At 58.3% G+C, this 15,066-nt stretch overlaps 3 protein-coding genes across 3 annotated transcripts; 2 read left to right on the plus strand and 1 right to left on the minus strand.

Moving 5' to 3' along the window:
• Nucleotides 1-53: 53 nt before the first annotated feature.
• Nucleotides 54-4,628, minus strand: MBOAT7 (membrane bound O-acyltransferase domain containing 7). Its single transcript, XM_036743407.1, has 8 exons — nucleotides 4,509-4,628; nucleotides 4,069-4,148; nucleotides 3,830-3,959; nucleotides 3,563-3,689; nucleotides 2,983-3,127; nucleotides 1,695-2,058; nucleotides 828-1,004; nucleotides 54-748 (listed from the first exon to the last, which is right to left on the minus strand). The coding sequence occupies exons 2-8, from the start codon at nucleotides 4,142-4,144 to the stop codon at nucleotides 337-339; spliced, it is 1,431 nt and encodes a 476-aa protein (XP_036599302.1). The 5' UTR covers nucleotides 4,145-4,148; nucleotides 4,509-4,628; the 3' UTR covers nucleotides 54-336.
• Nucleotides 4,629-5,172: 544 nt separating this feature from the next.
• On the plus strand, nucleotides 5,173-9,300 carry TSEN34 (tRNA splicing endonuclease subunit 34). Its single transcript, XM_036747957.1, is given in 4 exon segments — nucleotides 5,173-5,464; nucleotides 5,661-5,927; nucleotides 5,930-6,140; nucleotides 6,763-9,300. Coding segments are annotated over 4 exon segments (909 nt in total). The 5' UTR covers nucleotides 5,173-5,221; the 3' UTR covers nucleotides 6,951-9,300.
• Nucleotides 9,301-12,959: 3,659 nt separating this feature from the next.
• RPS9 (ribosomal protein S9) lies at nucleotides 12,960-14,503 on the plus strand. The gene is made up of 5 exons (XM_036745418.1): nucleotides 12,960-13,072; nucleotides 13,300-13,426; nucleotides 13,513-13,635; nucleotides 13,716-13,902; nucleotides 14,266-14,503. Exons 2-5 carry the CDS (start codon nucleotides 13,330-13,332, stop codon nucleotides 14,441-14,443), a joined length of 585 nt encoding a protein of 194 aa, XP_036601313.1. The 5' UTR covers nucleotides 12,960-13,072; nucleotides 13,300-13,329; the 3' UTR covers nucleotides 14,444-14,503.
• The last annotated feature ends 563 nt before the right edge of the window (nucleotides 14,504-15,066 follow it).

Here is a 15,066-nt window from a genome sequence, read left to right on the forward strand (position 1 = left end):
TCCCAGGATCTCAGAAACCACCAGCTTCCTTCTCAGACAAGTACCAAAACAACTTTTGTCCAAGGCTCTTTATTGAGAAAATTAAAATTCCACCCCCAAGAAGCCGGCCTGGGGGGAGGCTGGCATCAGGGTTCCCAGACGTATCAGCCCCCAGGAATAAGACTCATCAGGCCCAACTCTCTCAGGGACCCAGGGGGCCTGATCCTCCTGTCTCTTGTGGGATCCTGGCTTCCAGGTCTCCGGCCCCCTTAGCCTGCAGGTCCCCCAGGGATTCTGGTGTCCCTTTAAAGTTTGGGGGAGCTCAGTGCCTGGACCTGTCCTGCTCAGCCCCAGGGGTCACTCCTCCCGCAACTTGTCTGGGGGTGTGGGAGGCTTGTTTGGGGGAGTCTTGGCTTCAGCCCTGGCGCCCCCTCCCCTGCGGCCAGGGCCCCCTCCCCCCAGGGCCAGCCCCAGCCCCAGGCCTGCCAGGGCAAGAAGGTGGATGCAGAAATAGACAGAAGCCCAGTAGCGGAGAGTGTCCTGCAGCGAGAGCAGGACAAAGCCCATGCACATGTAGTCATAGGCCCGCATCTTCAGGAACCAGTGAGCCCAGTCCCAAGCCTGCTGGGCCCTGGGGCCGAGGTGACGTCGAAGGCCTGACTCCAGGCAGCCCTCAGCGGCCAGGCACAGGGGGATGGTCAGGAAACTCAGATAGTAGCCTGGGTGGATGCCATGCCAGTAGGCACTCAGCAGCATGGTCCAGGCGCTCCTGCAGGGGTGGGGGCAGGGCATCAGAGGTGCCTTCTCCTGCCATACCTTGCCCCCATGACCAGCACCAGGTGGCTCACCTCAGCACGTAGGAGCGCGCTGGAGCACTCTTGTAGATGTACTGAGCAAGCCACCACTGCACTGTCATGTTCCAGTACCGCATCCCATCTCGGACGCGCACACAAAAGTCGGTCCCATAGCAGTCGATGTTGCGAATGGTCTCGTAGTCATATTTGGTGGCTGCCCCAACTTCCAGGCTACAGGAAGAGCCCTGGGGTCAGGAGAGGCTCCTGACTCCCCTTCTGTGCCTTCTAAAGGGGCCTGGCTGGGGCCCTCTCACCACTAGTTTCTGTGTGGGTGTCATTGCCTGGCTATGGGAAGGTTTAGTTATCACGGGAGAATGGGCCCCTGACAATGCCACCCCCCAGTACCACCACAGCTGCCAAGAGTGACAGATTGCCCAAGGAATCCTGGAGCCCAAGCCTGTGCTAGGTCACTGAGGCAAAGGGTAGACCTGTCCCTTGGCAACAGGGCCTAGGAAGCCGACAGCCTTCACAGCTGCCAGAAGCAAGGCCATCCTGCAGGATGGGGCCCAGCTTACCTTGGGAGGGCTATGGGCAAGCTCCTCTGGACCTCCAGGCACCAGAGCTGAGGGGCTGCATTTTGCCTTATGATCACCAGGGAGAGCCCGGGGGCAAGGGTGTTGAAGACCACCTTCCCTTGGCCACAGGATGGCCCAAGATTTCCCATTGACCATGGTCACTAGGGAGGACAGTCCGCCAACAGGGTGGGAGGAGCTAGTCTGAGCCACCGTACTCCAAGGGGCCAGGGGTAGTAGGGAAGAGGCTGCCCTGATTACATCCTGGGGTTGGGTTCAGCCACAGAGGCCATGCCTGCAGGGAGAAGGGGTATCCCTTGGACCCAATGATCCTTTGTGGAATGCTGACCTGTCTGGGGCAGGGTAGGGCTGGGTGGGGCCACCCCCGGCCCTCGACTTGGCCCCCACGGGGTAGGCCCCGAATCCGGCGGCTATGCAGTCACACTCAGCTGCGATCCAGGCCACGTAGAAACGCATTCGGAAGGCAAAGAAGATGGGTACCATGTAGAAGAGGCGGAACGCCAAGGATCGGCTGTAGAAGGCATCCTCTCGTACAGCTTCCAGGGGGAAGAGCCAGGAGGACAGAAGGAAGAGCAGCCCAAAGAGAGGAGCAGGCCGGGCCCGCAGCAATAGTGGCTCCAGGCTGGGTACTGCCTCTGCCGCTGGTCCTTGGTGCAGCCAGTCATGGTAGGTGCGGTAGCGGTAGAAGGGGCCTGCCAGGGGAGAGGGGAGGTCAAGGCCAGCATGGACACCAGAGAGATGCAGACCCTCAACAGAGACACATGAGACAGGCAGAAGATGACAGAGAACACGCCGATGGCCCAAGGGGGTTCTCCCAAGAGAGCCTCACGAGGTCCCTCGAGGGAGAAATTACCAGCACTATTCCCATTCCCAAGAGAAGGAAACGGGGGTTATGGTCACACAGCCAAGACGCCCCAGAGGCAGGCACCCTAGCCACTGGGCCACACTGCCCTACCCAGAGCCCTGCGGGGTCCTTTGAGGCCAGCTGAGGCAAACAGAGGCGGAAAGCAGCAGATCTGGAGGCCCCTCGGGGAGAGGTGCCAGGGAGAAGCCAGGCCCAGGGATATTAAGTGACTTGCCTAGGACCCCTGGGCTGGTAAGTGTCACAGGTAGGATTTGAACCCGGCTCTTCCTGATTCCCCATCCAGCAGTCTAGTCACTAGAAGATGACAGGGAGGTCTGATGAGACAGTAGGTATTCTTAGTGGCCCACATGATCAACCTGGATCAGCAATGGGGTGTAGCAGCTAAAAGCTAATTCGACCTTGGGTGGTGTCGGGTTCAGTACTGGGGAGGGCACTGAGAAGCTGGAGAGGCCCAGAGGAGGGCCTGGAGAAGAGAAGGCCCAGAGAGGACATGGGAGCTCTCCTCCGGCATCTGAGGAAGTCACTGGGTCCTTGGCCTCCCTAAGAAGGAGGCCAGGCTGGTGCCTCCAGACATGCCACGTGTCCCCTAACTGGAGGTCTTTGGCTGGATGGCCATTTCTGGGGGGTGCCCTCCAGGTGACAGCCAGAGAGAAGAGAGCCAAGGACAAAGGGGGTAGACGTGAGATCACAGAGACAACATGCATGTCGCGGAGATGAACAGGCGGTCGGCTGCCAGGCAGGGGCTGCTCACCGGTCAGGAGGCCCACGTAGCAGTAGCTGTAGCTGAGCATCTGGGGCAGCGAGGGCACGGCAAGAAGCTGCCCCACAGGCGGGGGCTTTGGGGGGTCTTCCTTCTGCGCCCGCAGCTCCTGCACCTCGCTGGCAAGGCTCACCAGCTGGGAACGAGCACAGGATCAGGGCTGGGCCCAGCACTGGAGAACATTCTGGGACCCCAGCCCACCGGGCCCCACGTCCCTCAGAGAGCTGCAGGAAAGAGCCCTGACTTCAGGGTCGGAGGACCTAGGTTCCGATCCTTACTGCCTGGGTGGCCTTGGCCCAATCTCTTCACCTCATGAGGTCTCGGTTTCCTCACTTGTAATGAGGAGCTGAGCTGCAAGGGACCTTCCAGCTCTATTCTGGATCCACGAGTCCAGTGGATGAGACAACCCCAGCTCCCAGCGGCCCCCAGAAAATTCCTCTGGGAACTAAGAACTGTATAGCCTGTCACCTGGAGGAGGCTGCCGGCACTTTAATTCTGGACCCTGCTGGTCCTGGCTGTCGACAGGAGTCTGCGAGGGGGTCCCAAGGGTGCTGCGTGTAAAAGCCCTCACCTTGAGCGTGAGCAGCAGCTGCACGGCGTTGGTGAAGGCTGTGGGGGCCGGGAGCCCTAATACAGCGACCATTCGGAAGAACAGGAGGTAGAGGAAGGTCCAGGCCAGTGCCAGGGCGTGACAAGATCTGCCCAGAGAAAGGGGGGAGAGAGAAACAGAGGCAGCCAGAAATACACCAGCACGGCTGGCAAGCCTGGCTCTTCCCAAAGGGGAACAGAGAGACAAACTGGGGGGGATCCCCCAGGAATGGGCCGGCCCGCCAGTTACCTGGGCCAGGTCTCCATGATGATCCAGGTGCCAAGAATGGTGACCAGCGAGTGCACAACGTGGGGCCCACAGGTGAGCAGGGTCAGGGCCACACCCACCCCTGCCGATCCCCATTGCTTCAGCCCCGGACCTGGAGGGGAGCAGCGAGGGCAGTCAGCGGGGTGAGCCTTCCTCTGCCCCTCCTCGGGGAGCCCCCTCCCCTTGCCCCACCCCTTCCCCGGGAAGGGGAAGCGCCTCACCCGCTCTCTTAAAGAGGAAGCCGATGGGGATGGAGATAAGGAGGATCGCAAGGTACTTCCACTCCTCGGGCGTCATGTTTCTGGGGCAGGGGAGCGGGGCCTGAGTGACCCAGGCATCCCTCCTCCCCAGCACCTTAAGGGTCAAAGCCTAGCTCTCTCCGCAGCCCGAGAAGAATGCCTCCCGCCTCCCCCCTCCCCAGCCCCCGGTATGTCCCTCCCCCATTCCAGGGGCATGTTCCCCCCAGGTCCGGGCATGCCCCTTCCCCCTCCAGGAGGTCCAGGGCATCCCTCCCCCCCTCCCCAACAGGACCCGGGTATGACCCCTCCCCCCCGGCCTCCGGGCTCACCCCAGGCACGCCCCTCCCCCGCCCCAGGAGGTCCTGGGCCCCATGTCGGCCGCCCCGCGGTCTCCGGCCCCGCATCCCGGTACTCCACCCCACCTGCAGCCTAGCGGCCCGGCCCGGACCCAGGTCCGAGCAGCCGAAGCAGCCTCCCGGTCCTGCCCGTCCCACCCCTTCGGCTCCGGCCCGGCCCGCCCCCGTCGGCTGCCAGCCCTTCCGGATCCGGGGCGGAGCCCCAGGCGCCCAACTGAGGGCCCCGGCTCAGGAAGCCTGCGGCCTGGGCCTGGCAGGGCGGGGCTGGACGGCAGAGAGCAAGGAGGGGCGGGGCTTTGCGCCCAGCACTAGAAGGGAGCGGGGCCGAGTCTGAGGACCGGGCATTGGAAAGGGGCGGAGCTGAAGCCTGAGCTTTGGGAAGGGGGCGGGGCTGAGGGATGAGCTACTGACGGGGGCAGAGTCTGAGACAAGACATTCGGGAGTGGGCGGGGCGTTGGGAAAGGGGGCGGGCCTGCTGTGAGGGTTCTGATGGGGCGCTGCTGAGGCCCGAGCGCTCGAAAAGGAGCGGGGCTGGGAAGTGAGTTACTGAAAGGGGCGGAGTCTGAGGACGGGGCACTGGGAAGCGGGCGGACCTGAAGTCCGAGCGTTAAGGAGGGGGTCACGCTGAGTGCTGGGCTGCTGAAAGGGGCAGGGGACAAAGGCGGGTCGTTTGGGAAAGGGGCGGGGCTGGGGCCGGGCCGGCGGCTGCACCACAGTCGCTGGGCACAGCCACTGGGCACGTGGGCGCCCGCAGGCCCCGAGGAGCCCGGGTGTGCGCTATGCTGGTGGTGGAGGTGGAGGCCGGGCAGGCCCTGGTGTGGGGCGCCGAGGCGGCGCGGACGCTGCGAGAGCGGCTAGGCGTGGGCGGCCGGCCCGTGGGCAGCCTGGCTCGGGGACCCCGGCAGAACGCGCGCCTCGGCCTCCCGCTGCTGTTACTGCCAGAGGAGGCCCGGCTGCTGGCGGAGATCGGCGCCGCCACACTCGTCACTGCCCCGCGCCCGAACGCAGGCCAGCAGGCCCAGGTACCCGTGGGGAGCGCGGGGCCGGAGAGGCCGGGGGTGGAGGCGGGGGGCGGGGGGCGGCGCGGGGCCGGAGAGACCAAGACCCGGGGGAGGGGGCGGGGCCTGGGAAGTCCGGGATCCGGGGGGATGGGTGGTGGAGTCCCGGGCACCTGGATCCCTAGCCGCTGCAAGCTTCTCCTTTCTCCCCTTTCCCCAGGCTGTGGCTGCTTATCGTCAGGCGCAGGAATCGGGATTCCGGGAGCAGCGAGCCCTGGCGTCTGAGGCCCGGCGGAGGCGTCTAGAGGACCTGGCCCAGCACATTGCCGAGGGCCGGGCCAAGAAACAGCGGGCGCGACGGGAGGTGGAGCCAGGAGAGGAGGGAGGTGAGGCGAGGGCCCTTGGGGGGGGGGGGGCCGGAGGTCTCTGCCAACGCCCTAACTCTCCCTCTTTGGTCTTCCCCCCCAACCAGGGCCGCAGCCCTGTTTCCCAGAGACTGCAGTGTTAGTCCAGCTACCCACAGCCCGCCCCAGGGCGGCCTGGGCCAGGCCCCTGGACTGGCACCATCCATCCCCAGATTGGCCCCACCCCGGGAACCCAGCCCATGAGCTGAGGTACCGAGTCTACAAGGATCTGTGGGAAAGGGGCTACTTCCTCACCTCCGGGGGCAAGTTCGGGGGTGACTTTCTGGTCTATCCAGGTGAGCTGGTTCTCCCTCAGCCCTTTTTGCCTCGGTCCTTTCAGGTGTAGCCCATCTGTCTTGTATCTGGTTCTCACCTCTGTAATACGTATGGGAGGGAGACACACAAGTCCCTGTGGTCAGCCGGCCTGCCTTCTTCCTTTGCTTCTCTTTCTTCGAGTAGGTGTGCCAATTTTGTCCCAAGCAAGGCCCTGAACTACTCTGGGTTTCAGTTTTCCCCACTGTGAAATGTGTGTGGGGGGTGGTGGGGTTTGGGGGAGGAGTTGCAGAAAAGCAGACTTGGGATTGAGGTCACAAGAGTTTCTGCCAAGTGGAATGGGCCTCCTTTCATTGGGGGGTTCCAGGCAGGAGCTGGATGACTGCTGTCCAGGACAGTGGATTCTGGTCTCTGAGCTCATCCAGGTCACCCACTGCCTTACTGCCAGCTCTTACTCTGTCCCCTTGGACTTGTGGTGCTTGGTCTCTTGTTCCTCATGCCTCAGTTTGCTCAGCTGTCTGGAATGAAGCCAGGACTTCCAGCTCTGTGTAGTCAGTTGGGGTGGGTGGAAGGAGGGTTGAGAAAACAGATGGTGTTGGGGTGTGTCCTTCACTCACCTCATTCCTCTCTTCTCCCCAACCCCAGGTGACCCTCTTCGCTTCCACGCCCACTTTGTGGCCCAGTGCTGGGCCCCTGGGGACCCCCTCCCGCTTCCAGACCTTGTCTCTGCTGGCCGTCTTGGGACCAATGTGCGAAAGACCTTGCTCCTCTGCTCCCCTCAGCCCGATGGCTCTGTGGCCTACACCTCCCTGCAGTGGGCCGGCCTGCCGTGACCAGAGAAAGAAGGGGGAAAGAACCTTGGGCTGAGCCACTGGACCTGGGCTCCTGATTTCTTGTGTGTCCCTCGCCCTCATTAGTGTCCCAGATATTTTGGACTCAGGGGTATCCCCGTGCGTTTCACCTGGAGAACCCAAGCTCCTTGGGCTGGGGAAGGAGAGTGGAGGACCACCATTTACTGTTTTCAGTGGAATTAAAATCTTGGGATGAGCCAGAGGCTTTGTGGTGTGGCAATCCTCAGGGCCAGACCGTCCCAGGACTCTGAGTTAGCTCATTCGGGAGATGTCTCAGTCTTCCCTCTGGCCTCAACTTTAAATGGGAGCAGCAGTGAGGGGGTGATGGGAAACCCTCATTTTACCTAATTTCTCCTCCAGGTAACAAGTTGACTCGGTTCCTCCCAAGTCTCCTCTTCCCTGGTTCCTTTATGGTGGGAGAGACCTTGATCCTAGAGGCAGCTCAATGTTGCAGTGCCAAGAGGGGAGTGAGAGGGCCTGAGTTCTAACCCGTCCCCAGATACTCCCTAGCTGTGTGACCCTGGGCAAGTCACTTCACCGTGTTCCAACTCAGTTTATCTGTTAAACAGGGGTAATCCTAGCCCTACTTCCCAGGGTGGTTGTGAGGATCAGCTGAGATACTGTAAAGTGATGAGCACAGTGTGATCAAGATTCAGGGCCCTTCACCGTCCTGTTTGCCCTGCTGTGAATGCTGGGAGCACTCCAGCACACCAAGCCCTCTCTGAGCAGAGATGGCCTGATGAACGGGACCGCGTGCTTCTCTTGTTCAGGTCTGTCCGATCCTCCGTGACCCCACTTGGGAACATTTTGCCATTCCCTTCCCCAGTTCATTTTACAGGTGAGGAAGCTGAGGCAAACATTTAGGACCTGAAATGCCCAGGGTCCCACAGCTAGGGAGCGTCTGAAACTGGATTTGAACACTGCCCCAGAGCTGGTCATTTACCCCTCACTCTCGCTTCCTGCTCCAGTTGTAGATGCCAGGCCTCTTGAAGCTTCTCCCATCCTCCGTGATCTACTCTCTGGGTCCTCTCAGCTGCCAAGGTGGTCTTTCTAAAGCTTGGGCCCGTCCATGTCACACTTTTGTTCAGTCCCCCTTTTTGTTTCTAGGTTCCAAGATAAACTTCTTTGTCATCTGAAGCCCTTCCCTACCAGGCTCTAACCCCCAGGGGCCAGACTTACCACTTTTCACCCCCTTCTTTTGGTGCTACCTTAAAGCCTCCCACCCCTTCCCTCTGGTGCTGCCCTAAAACCTCCCGCCCCCTCCCTTTGGCATTGCCCTAAAACCTCCTGCTGCCTGGCATGGCATCCTCTTCACCCCTGCCTTTTGGAATGCATATTTTTTCCACACTCGGCTCAGGGGCTTTTCTCTATGTCAGCCCTTTCTCAGTCTTTTCAATGGCTAGTGCCCTCCCCTCCTACATCACTTTGTACTTACTTTTTATATAGACTATGTAGACATATGTATATTTATATGCAACTATGATACAGGTACATATGTGTCTCTATGTATATATATGTATATAAAATACGTATACATGAGATATGTGCATCTTTCCAGTAGAATGGAAGCTTTTTGAGAGCAGGGCCTATTTGGTTTTTATAGTTATATCCTTGATGCCTATAACTCACACCTGGAGACAACCACTGCTGCATCAACCCTTACAATATTATCCTTTCATGTTCCTATTGATGGGGATGCTTGGGTGCCTGTGCCTGGACGCAAGTTCCAAAATCACATCTCTCCCTAGCTTCAAAACACCGGCCCTAGCAGTTTCTCTCTAGCAAAGCAGGACAGCGTGCCCTTATCTCTCCTGATACCGCAGGCAGCTGTACCTACAGAATTTATTAGTTTGGATTCCCTGTGTACGTGCTAAACTGGCCACGTCCTGGGTCATAGTTACTACTCGTTGGCTTATGTGCATGCTAGACCCAGACATACATACATACATACATACATACATACATACATATATATATATATATATGCTCCCTTACATTCATCTTGTCTAACAAGACCTTGATGGAAGCAGAGCAGCCTGGGTATTCCCAGTCAGCCCGGACAGTGAAGTTTCAGGCCTAAAACTACACCTTGTGGTTTTGCCTTGGACTATTTCCCAGTGAACTCTGGGTAAGCTGCTTGGGCAGTAGATACAAAAAGTGCGTGTTCCTTCAAGAACCGACCACCCCTTAATCACTTGCTAATCCCACCCCAAAACAACTAATTAACATTTGGCAGGTTTCATCCCAAAATATCATATGTAAACATCACCTGCACCCCTCTAAGGTTGCAGGTTCCCTAAGAACGCTTGCCCGCCGAAAAGCATAATAAATCTTTGCCACCTTGACTTAAAGAATGCTTGGGTCCATGAATTCATTCCAGACGGCTCTGACCCTCTCTAGTACTCAGGTCCTTGAGGGGCACTTCCCCTCAACTACCCTGTCTGGGAACTCCAGTCTTGGGCTTCCTGGACTTCATCTCCCCAACCCTCAACGCTTGAGCCCTGACTTCAAGGCTGAACTCCAAAGGGGAAGCTAAAGAAGGGATTCCAAAGGATGGAATCGCTGATGAGTTCCATTTCTATTAGAGAATTTCCTTAGTGAATAGTATAAAAATACAGTTTTGAGAACTGTGTAACATGATACATAAACCTGAAGATTTTTTCAAATAATTCCAAGAAGGGACTGAAAGAAAAAATGAAACGAAAAGTATGACCAGGGCCAGGTACCCGGTAGGAACTTAATAAATGTTGATTAATTGCTGTGGGAGTCAAATGAGTTCATGGAGGGGAGGAAGTGGAAACTGCTGGATTTGGAGAGAACCTGAATTCAAATCTGTCTCTGCTACTTCCTACCCCAGTGACCCTGGGCAAAACCCTTTCCTTCTCTGGGCCTCAGTTTCCCCATCTGTGAGGGGCTTGGACTCCATGACCTCCAAGGTTCCCTCCAGTGCTAAATCCTTGGTAAAGCACAATGTGAATATTAGCTGTTAGATATTAATATCTTGGCCGAGATTTTTTTTTTAATCTTTCCTTCATAAATTAAAAAAAAACAAACCCCAAAACCCCTTTGCCCAGATATTGGTAATTTTTTTTTAATCTTTCCTTCATGACAGTTGGGCAGCTAAGTAGAGCAGTGGATAGAGCACTGGGCTTAGAGTCAGGAAGACTAGTCTTCCCAAGTTCGAATTTGGCCTCAGACACGATAGCTGTGTTACCCTGGGCCAGTCACTTGACCCTGTTTGCCTCAGTTTTCTCATCCATAAAATGAGCTGGAGAAGGAAATGACAAACCGCTCCATTATCCTTGCCAACAAAACTGCGAATGGGGTCACAGAAAGACCTGACCAAACAATTCACTAATAATGTATGAAAAGACTCATCACTGAAGGTGACCAAAAATCTTAGTTGAAAGCATTCCCTTTATTTTTGAGCAAATTATTTAGCAGATAAATTTGTTAATTTACTAATTTCTCTTGCTCTCTCCCTCCCTCTCTCTTCCTCCCTTCCTCTCTCCTCTCTCTCTCCCCTCTTTCTCTCTCTCTCACCCCCCAGTGATTGTATGCTCACACACACTTTACTGAGAAGTCCGAGGAATCATGATGTGATCTTTCCCAAGGGCAAGGTCCAGTGTTTTGGTTTTATTGTCCCAACATCATTATGTGCTCTGGTCAAGGAATTCCACCATGGAGCATATCCCTCCAGTCTAGTGAGAATAGTCCAGTTAAGCCAAGGCCCAATGGCCTGCGATCCCACAGGCAGCATGCTACCAATATCCACAAACGGCAGCTTTTCAGAGGAGTTGGGGAGGGGATGTGGAGACCAGCTCTAGGGAGACGGTTGAAGGTGCTAGGGGGAGATTTAACCTGGAGTAGTGAGACCTGATAGCTGTCTTCAGCTTGTGCTTTCTTGGAAAGGACCTTGACTTCAAAGGGAGGTGGTACCATGATATACAAATGAATTGGATTTGCCTGAGGGCGGCTGTGCAAAGTCACTAGCTCCTGAGCCACCTGGGTCCAGGTGGGACCCTGGCTCATTGGGACAACTGGAGTTGGCCCAGGATGTAGTGGGGGACCTTGAAGCTAAGTAAGGTCTTTTAACCTGTCCCAGTTTGACTGAGGCAGCGCCATTCAGCAATTAAGGCTTAAAAAGAAATGAGGCAGAGAATGACCTCTTTATCAAGTCAAAAAAAAAATCCACGTGAGAGGAGAAGACCCTCTGGGTTTCTGTACAAAACAGAAACAATTGCTATTTACGTTCATTCTGAGCCAATCAGGGCCCAAGCAAAGACCAAGTGGGGTGACCTAGGGGTGCTCTGCCCAAAGGAAATGTAGATTTTAATCTCTGAAACCTTCCCCCCCCTTTCTTAAGAATGAACCTTAGCCCTAAAGCACTCAGGCTGTCCTTGGTTAGCCAACAATAGGCCCCAGGCCAAGTCCTATTTGGTACTTGAAGGAGTAGGGGAGGAAGGAAAGGGGCTGACTGTGCAAAGCACAGGGGCACAGAAAGAGGCAGTGGCACCTGTCTTCAGGGAGCTCACCCTTGGGGTGGGGGCGATGGTTTCAGTGGCAGGTCAGATGGAGAGGGCCCCTGGTCCTTGGGGGACAGTGGCCAAGCAGGTGGTCGGCCGCCTGGTCCCTGTGGCGGACAGCCTCCCAGCGTAGGGCAAGCTCCCAGAGTTGGTGGCTGTGGCGCCTCGGGGAGCAGGGGCCTGGCAGAATCCCCAGGAGGAGCATCGAGAGATCACTTGGCCTGCCCTCTGGGGCCGGGATCACCAGGTGCAGGTGTTCCATGGAGTTCCTGCTCAGGGGCTCTGAGGGGAGGTGCCTTGGTCCTGGTTGGGGCTGTCCAAAATGCAGCCCGCTGGCTGCATTGCGATTTTATGTGGACTGCCTGTGGGTTTTAATTTTCACGAGGGAAAAAAAAAATTATTTGCATGGAATGCGAATTAGGTTTTTTAAATTCCATCACTAATAGATGACCTCGATGTTCATTTCCTTTGGTGTTTTTAAGCAGTACTAAGGACAGTACATATCACATGGAATTTTCAATCGATCTGGGGGATGCGTTTGGACCCTATGATGCAGACTAGTCAGTATGCACCTACCTTTATACTGCTGTGTTGTCGCTTTGTTGTTTTGTGTTTGCTTTCAGGCTTCCCGGCTTAGCCCGTGGTATTGATGAATCCTGTTCCCCTACTTTCTATCAGTGTACCTTATTTTTTATTCTGGGTGCAGCCCTCGAATAATTATTTTATTTTAATGAGGTCCCAAGATAACCTAATGTTGGACAGCGCTGGACCAGGTCACACACCTGGGAGGAGGGGCCAGGAGGGCCCCGCTTCAGCTTGGCTCTCCGGGACTCCGCTGTCGGCGGACCCCGCCAGAAGCTGGAGCAGTGGTCAGGGTGGTGCGGCTTCTCGGGGAGCTTGACCCTCATTGCAGGCCCCTCCCTGGCGGGTGGCAAGGGCCATTCCGAAAGCTCGCGGTGTCCGGGTCCTGATCTGTCTCCTCTGGGTCAGCAGTCTAGGACTCGGGGGCCCCTTTCATAGTGAGGGGGCGGGGCCATTCCGAAGGCTCACAGTTTCGGGGTTCTGGCTTGTGCCCCCTGGGTGGGGGGGTCGGGGGTGGCCGTCCGGTCCCATCGCTCCCGGATGACGGATGTGGGCCGGACTTGTACCCTTCGGCCTTGGGATTGCCGCACCGAGGTGGTGGGGGAGAGGTGCCAAGAGGCCAGCTGGGGTTGCAGGTGCGTAAGAAATTCCTAACCACAAACTTCCTGTCTCAGAGTGAAAGACAGTGAGCTGCCCATCCCAGACGGCCTTCCCGGTTAGGGGACTGCGGTGTAGACCGCTCCGACATTCAAACCCAGGCTTCAGGTCCGGCAAGCAGAGGGGGCTCAAACTCACGCCTTGGGGGCGGAGCGAAACTCGAACCCGCGGCCGGGACTGGACCCGGCTCGGAGCCCGGCCCCGCCTCGCCAGGCCGCTCGCCTCCGATTGGCCAGCGTCACGCTCGCGCGCTGACGTAACGAGCCCCGCCCCATCACTTTAAGGCCCGCACGCCTGCGCGTTCGGCCTTTTCTCAGCCGGTTGTGAAGCGTGGTGGAGGTGAGTGCGCGGCTCCCGGGCTCGGGGGAGGGAGGGCGGGAGAGGGTCGGGGCTCGGAGCTCCCCCGGTGGCGGCCCCCGGGTTCTATGCTCCCCGCGGAGCGCGCCTTCGGCCCTTCTTATCCGCTTGCGCTCGGCCTGATCTCCGGGCCGTTCCCCTGTCCCGGGCCGCGCGCAAGCGCCGCAGGGCCTTTGCCTAACCCGCGTGTCTCTCGTCCCCACGCGCAGGCGCGGCTCAGACCGTCCTGCTAGGCCAAGATGCCGGTCGCCCGGAGCTGGGTTTGTCGGAAGACGTACGTGACGCCGCGGCGGCCCTTCGAGAAGTCGCGCCTGGACCAGGAGTTGAAGTTGATCGGTGAGCGCCGGGCCGCGGAGGGGCGGGGGGCTACGGCAGCTGGGAGGGCGCGCCTTCACCCACGTGCTCCGCTCCCCTCCCCCCAGGCGAGTACGGGCTCCGCAACAAGCGCGAGGTGTGGCGGGTCAAGTTCACGCTGGCCAAGATCCGCAAGGCGGCGCGGGAGCTGCTCACGCTGGACGAGAAGGACCCGCGGCGGCTGTTCGAAGGTGGCCGGCGGGGCCCCGGGAGGGTGGCGGCGGGGAGGGCGAGGGCCCGCCCCTGCCCCCTAACGCCGCCCCTCCTCCAGGTAACGCTCTGCTGCGGCGGCTGGTGCGCATCGGCGTCCTGGACGAGGGCAAGATGAAGCTGGATTACATCCTGGGCCTGAAGATCGAGGACTTCCTGGAGCGGCGCCTGCAGACTCAGGTCTTCAAGCTGGGCCTGGCCAAGTCCATCCACCACGCGCGCGTGCTCATCCGCCAGAGGCACATCAGGTGCGGCCGAGCCCCGCCTCGCCCCTTCCCCCGCGGCCCCGCAGGTGCCGCCCCCGGCTGAGCCGGGCCCAAGCTGCCCCCGCAGGTGATGCCTCCGGCTGAGCTCTGCCAGGCCAGCCTGCCGCCGCCGAGTTAGTTTGGGGCGGGGCCGGCACCCCCTCCCCAAGCCCTGCGCAAGGTTCACTGCGGCTCTGCCGTACACCTTGTGAAGGTTGCGCTCAGGTTCGGGGCAGCCCAGGTGAGGGGACCTTCCCTGGAGGGAGGGGGGAGGGGAGGGCAGGGCAGGGCAGTCCACCCCGCCCAGGGAATGTGCACGAGCTCCTGCTGGGACTTCCCTCACTCTCTAGGTCTCCTTCCTTGCAGAGTCAGAAAGCAGGTGGTGAACATCCCCTCCTTCATCGTGCGCCTCGACTCCCAGAAGCACATCGATTTCTCCCTGCGCTCACCCTACGGTGGTGGCCGGGCTGGCAGGGTCAAGAGGAAGAATGCCAAGAAGGGCCAGGGAGGGGCAGGCACTGGTGATGACGAGGAGGAAGATTAAATGCACTATTCCCCCCCCCAAGTTTACCGCCTTGGGTGGAATAAAGCTCTTCAATAATTTGTGAAGTGTCTGTTGTCTAAGGCACGGGGCTGCAAGTCAAACCACAATCACAGGGTTCCATCTACCCCGAGAGCCCCAGGAAGTGTCCCCCGAGCTGTGGGCTCCGGTCCCTGCTGCCATCCTAGGGGGAGGAATCTGGAGAAAAGTACCAGGTGGGCAACAGCTACCCTGGGAGTGGCCTAAGCAGGTGATATGCCATTCCTGAGGCCATCCTGAGCAGAGAGGTTGGATAAACCATCTCTGCCACACGGACCCTCTACCCCAGATGCTGTGCTAAGGGTATTTCTTCCTGCTTCTGATAGCTGCCAGCAACGTGCAAACACCAAATAAAGAAAAAAGTCCCCCTAATGAAGAGGGGTGGGGATAGGCCCGAGAAGACCCAGAGCCTGAGTGTCTTCCTCAAGCAAGTTCCCAGGATTGCAGAGGGCTGGAAGGTGTGAGAAGACTGGGAAGATAGGATGGGGGCAGGACTAGGAAGGGCCTGGAATGCCAAGCACTATTTGATATTGGATTCCCTGAGGCACTGGGGAGCTATAGCAGGTTGTTGGGTACCAGCATGACAT

Source organism: Trichosurus vulpecula, chromosome 2 (assembly GCF_011100635.1).
Source record: "Trichosurus vulpecula isolate mTriVul1 chromosome 2, mTriVul1.pri, whole genome shotgun sequence".
NCBI lineage: Eukaryota > Metazoa > Chordata > Mammalia > Diprotodontia > Phalangeridae > Trichosurus > Trichosurus vulpecula.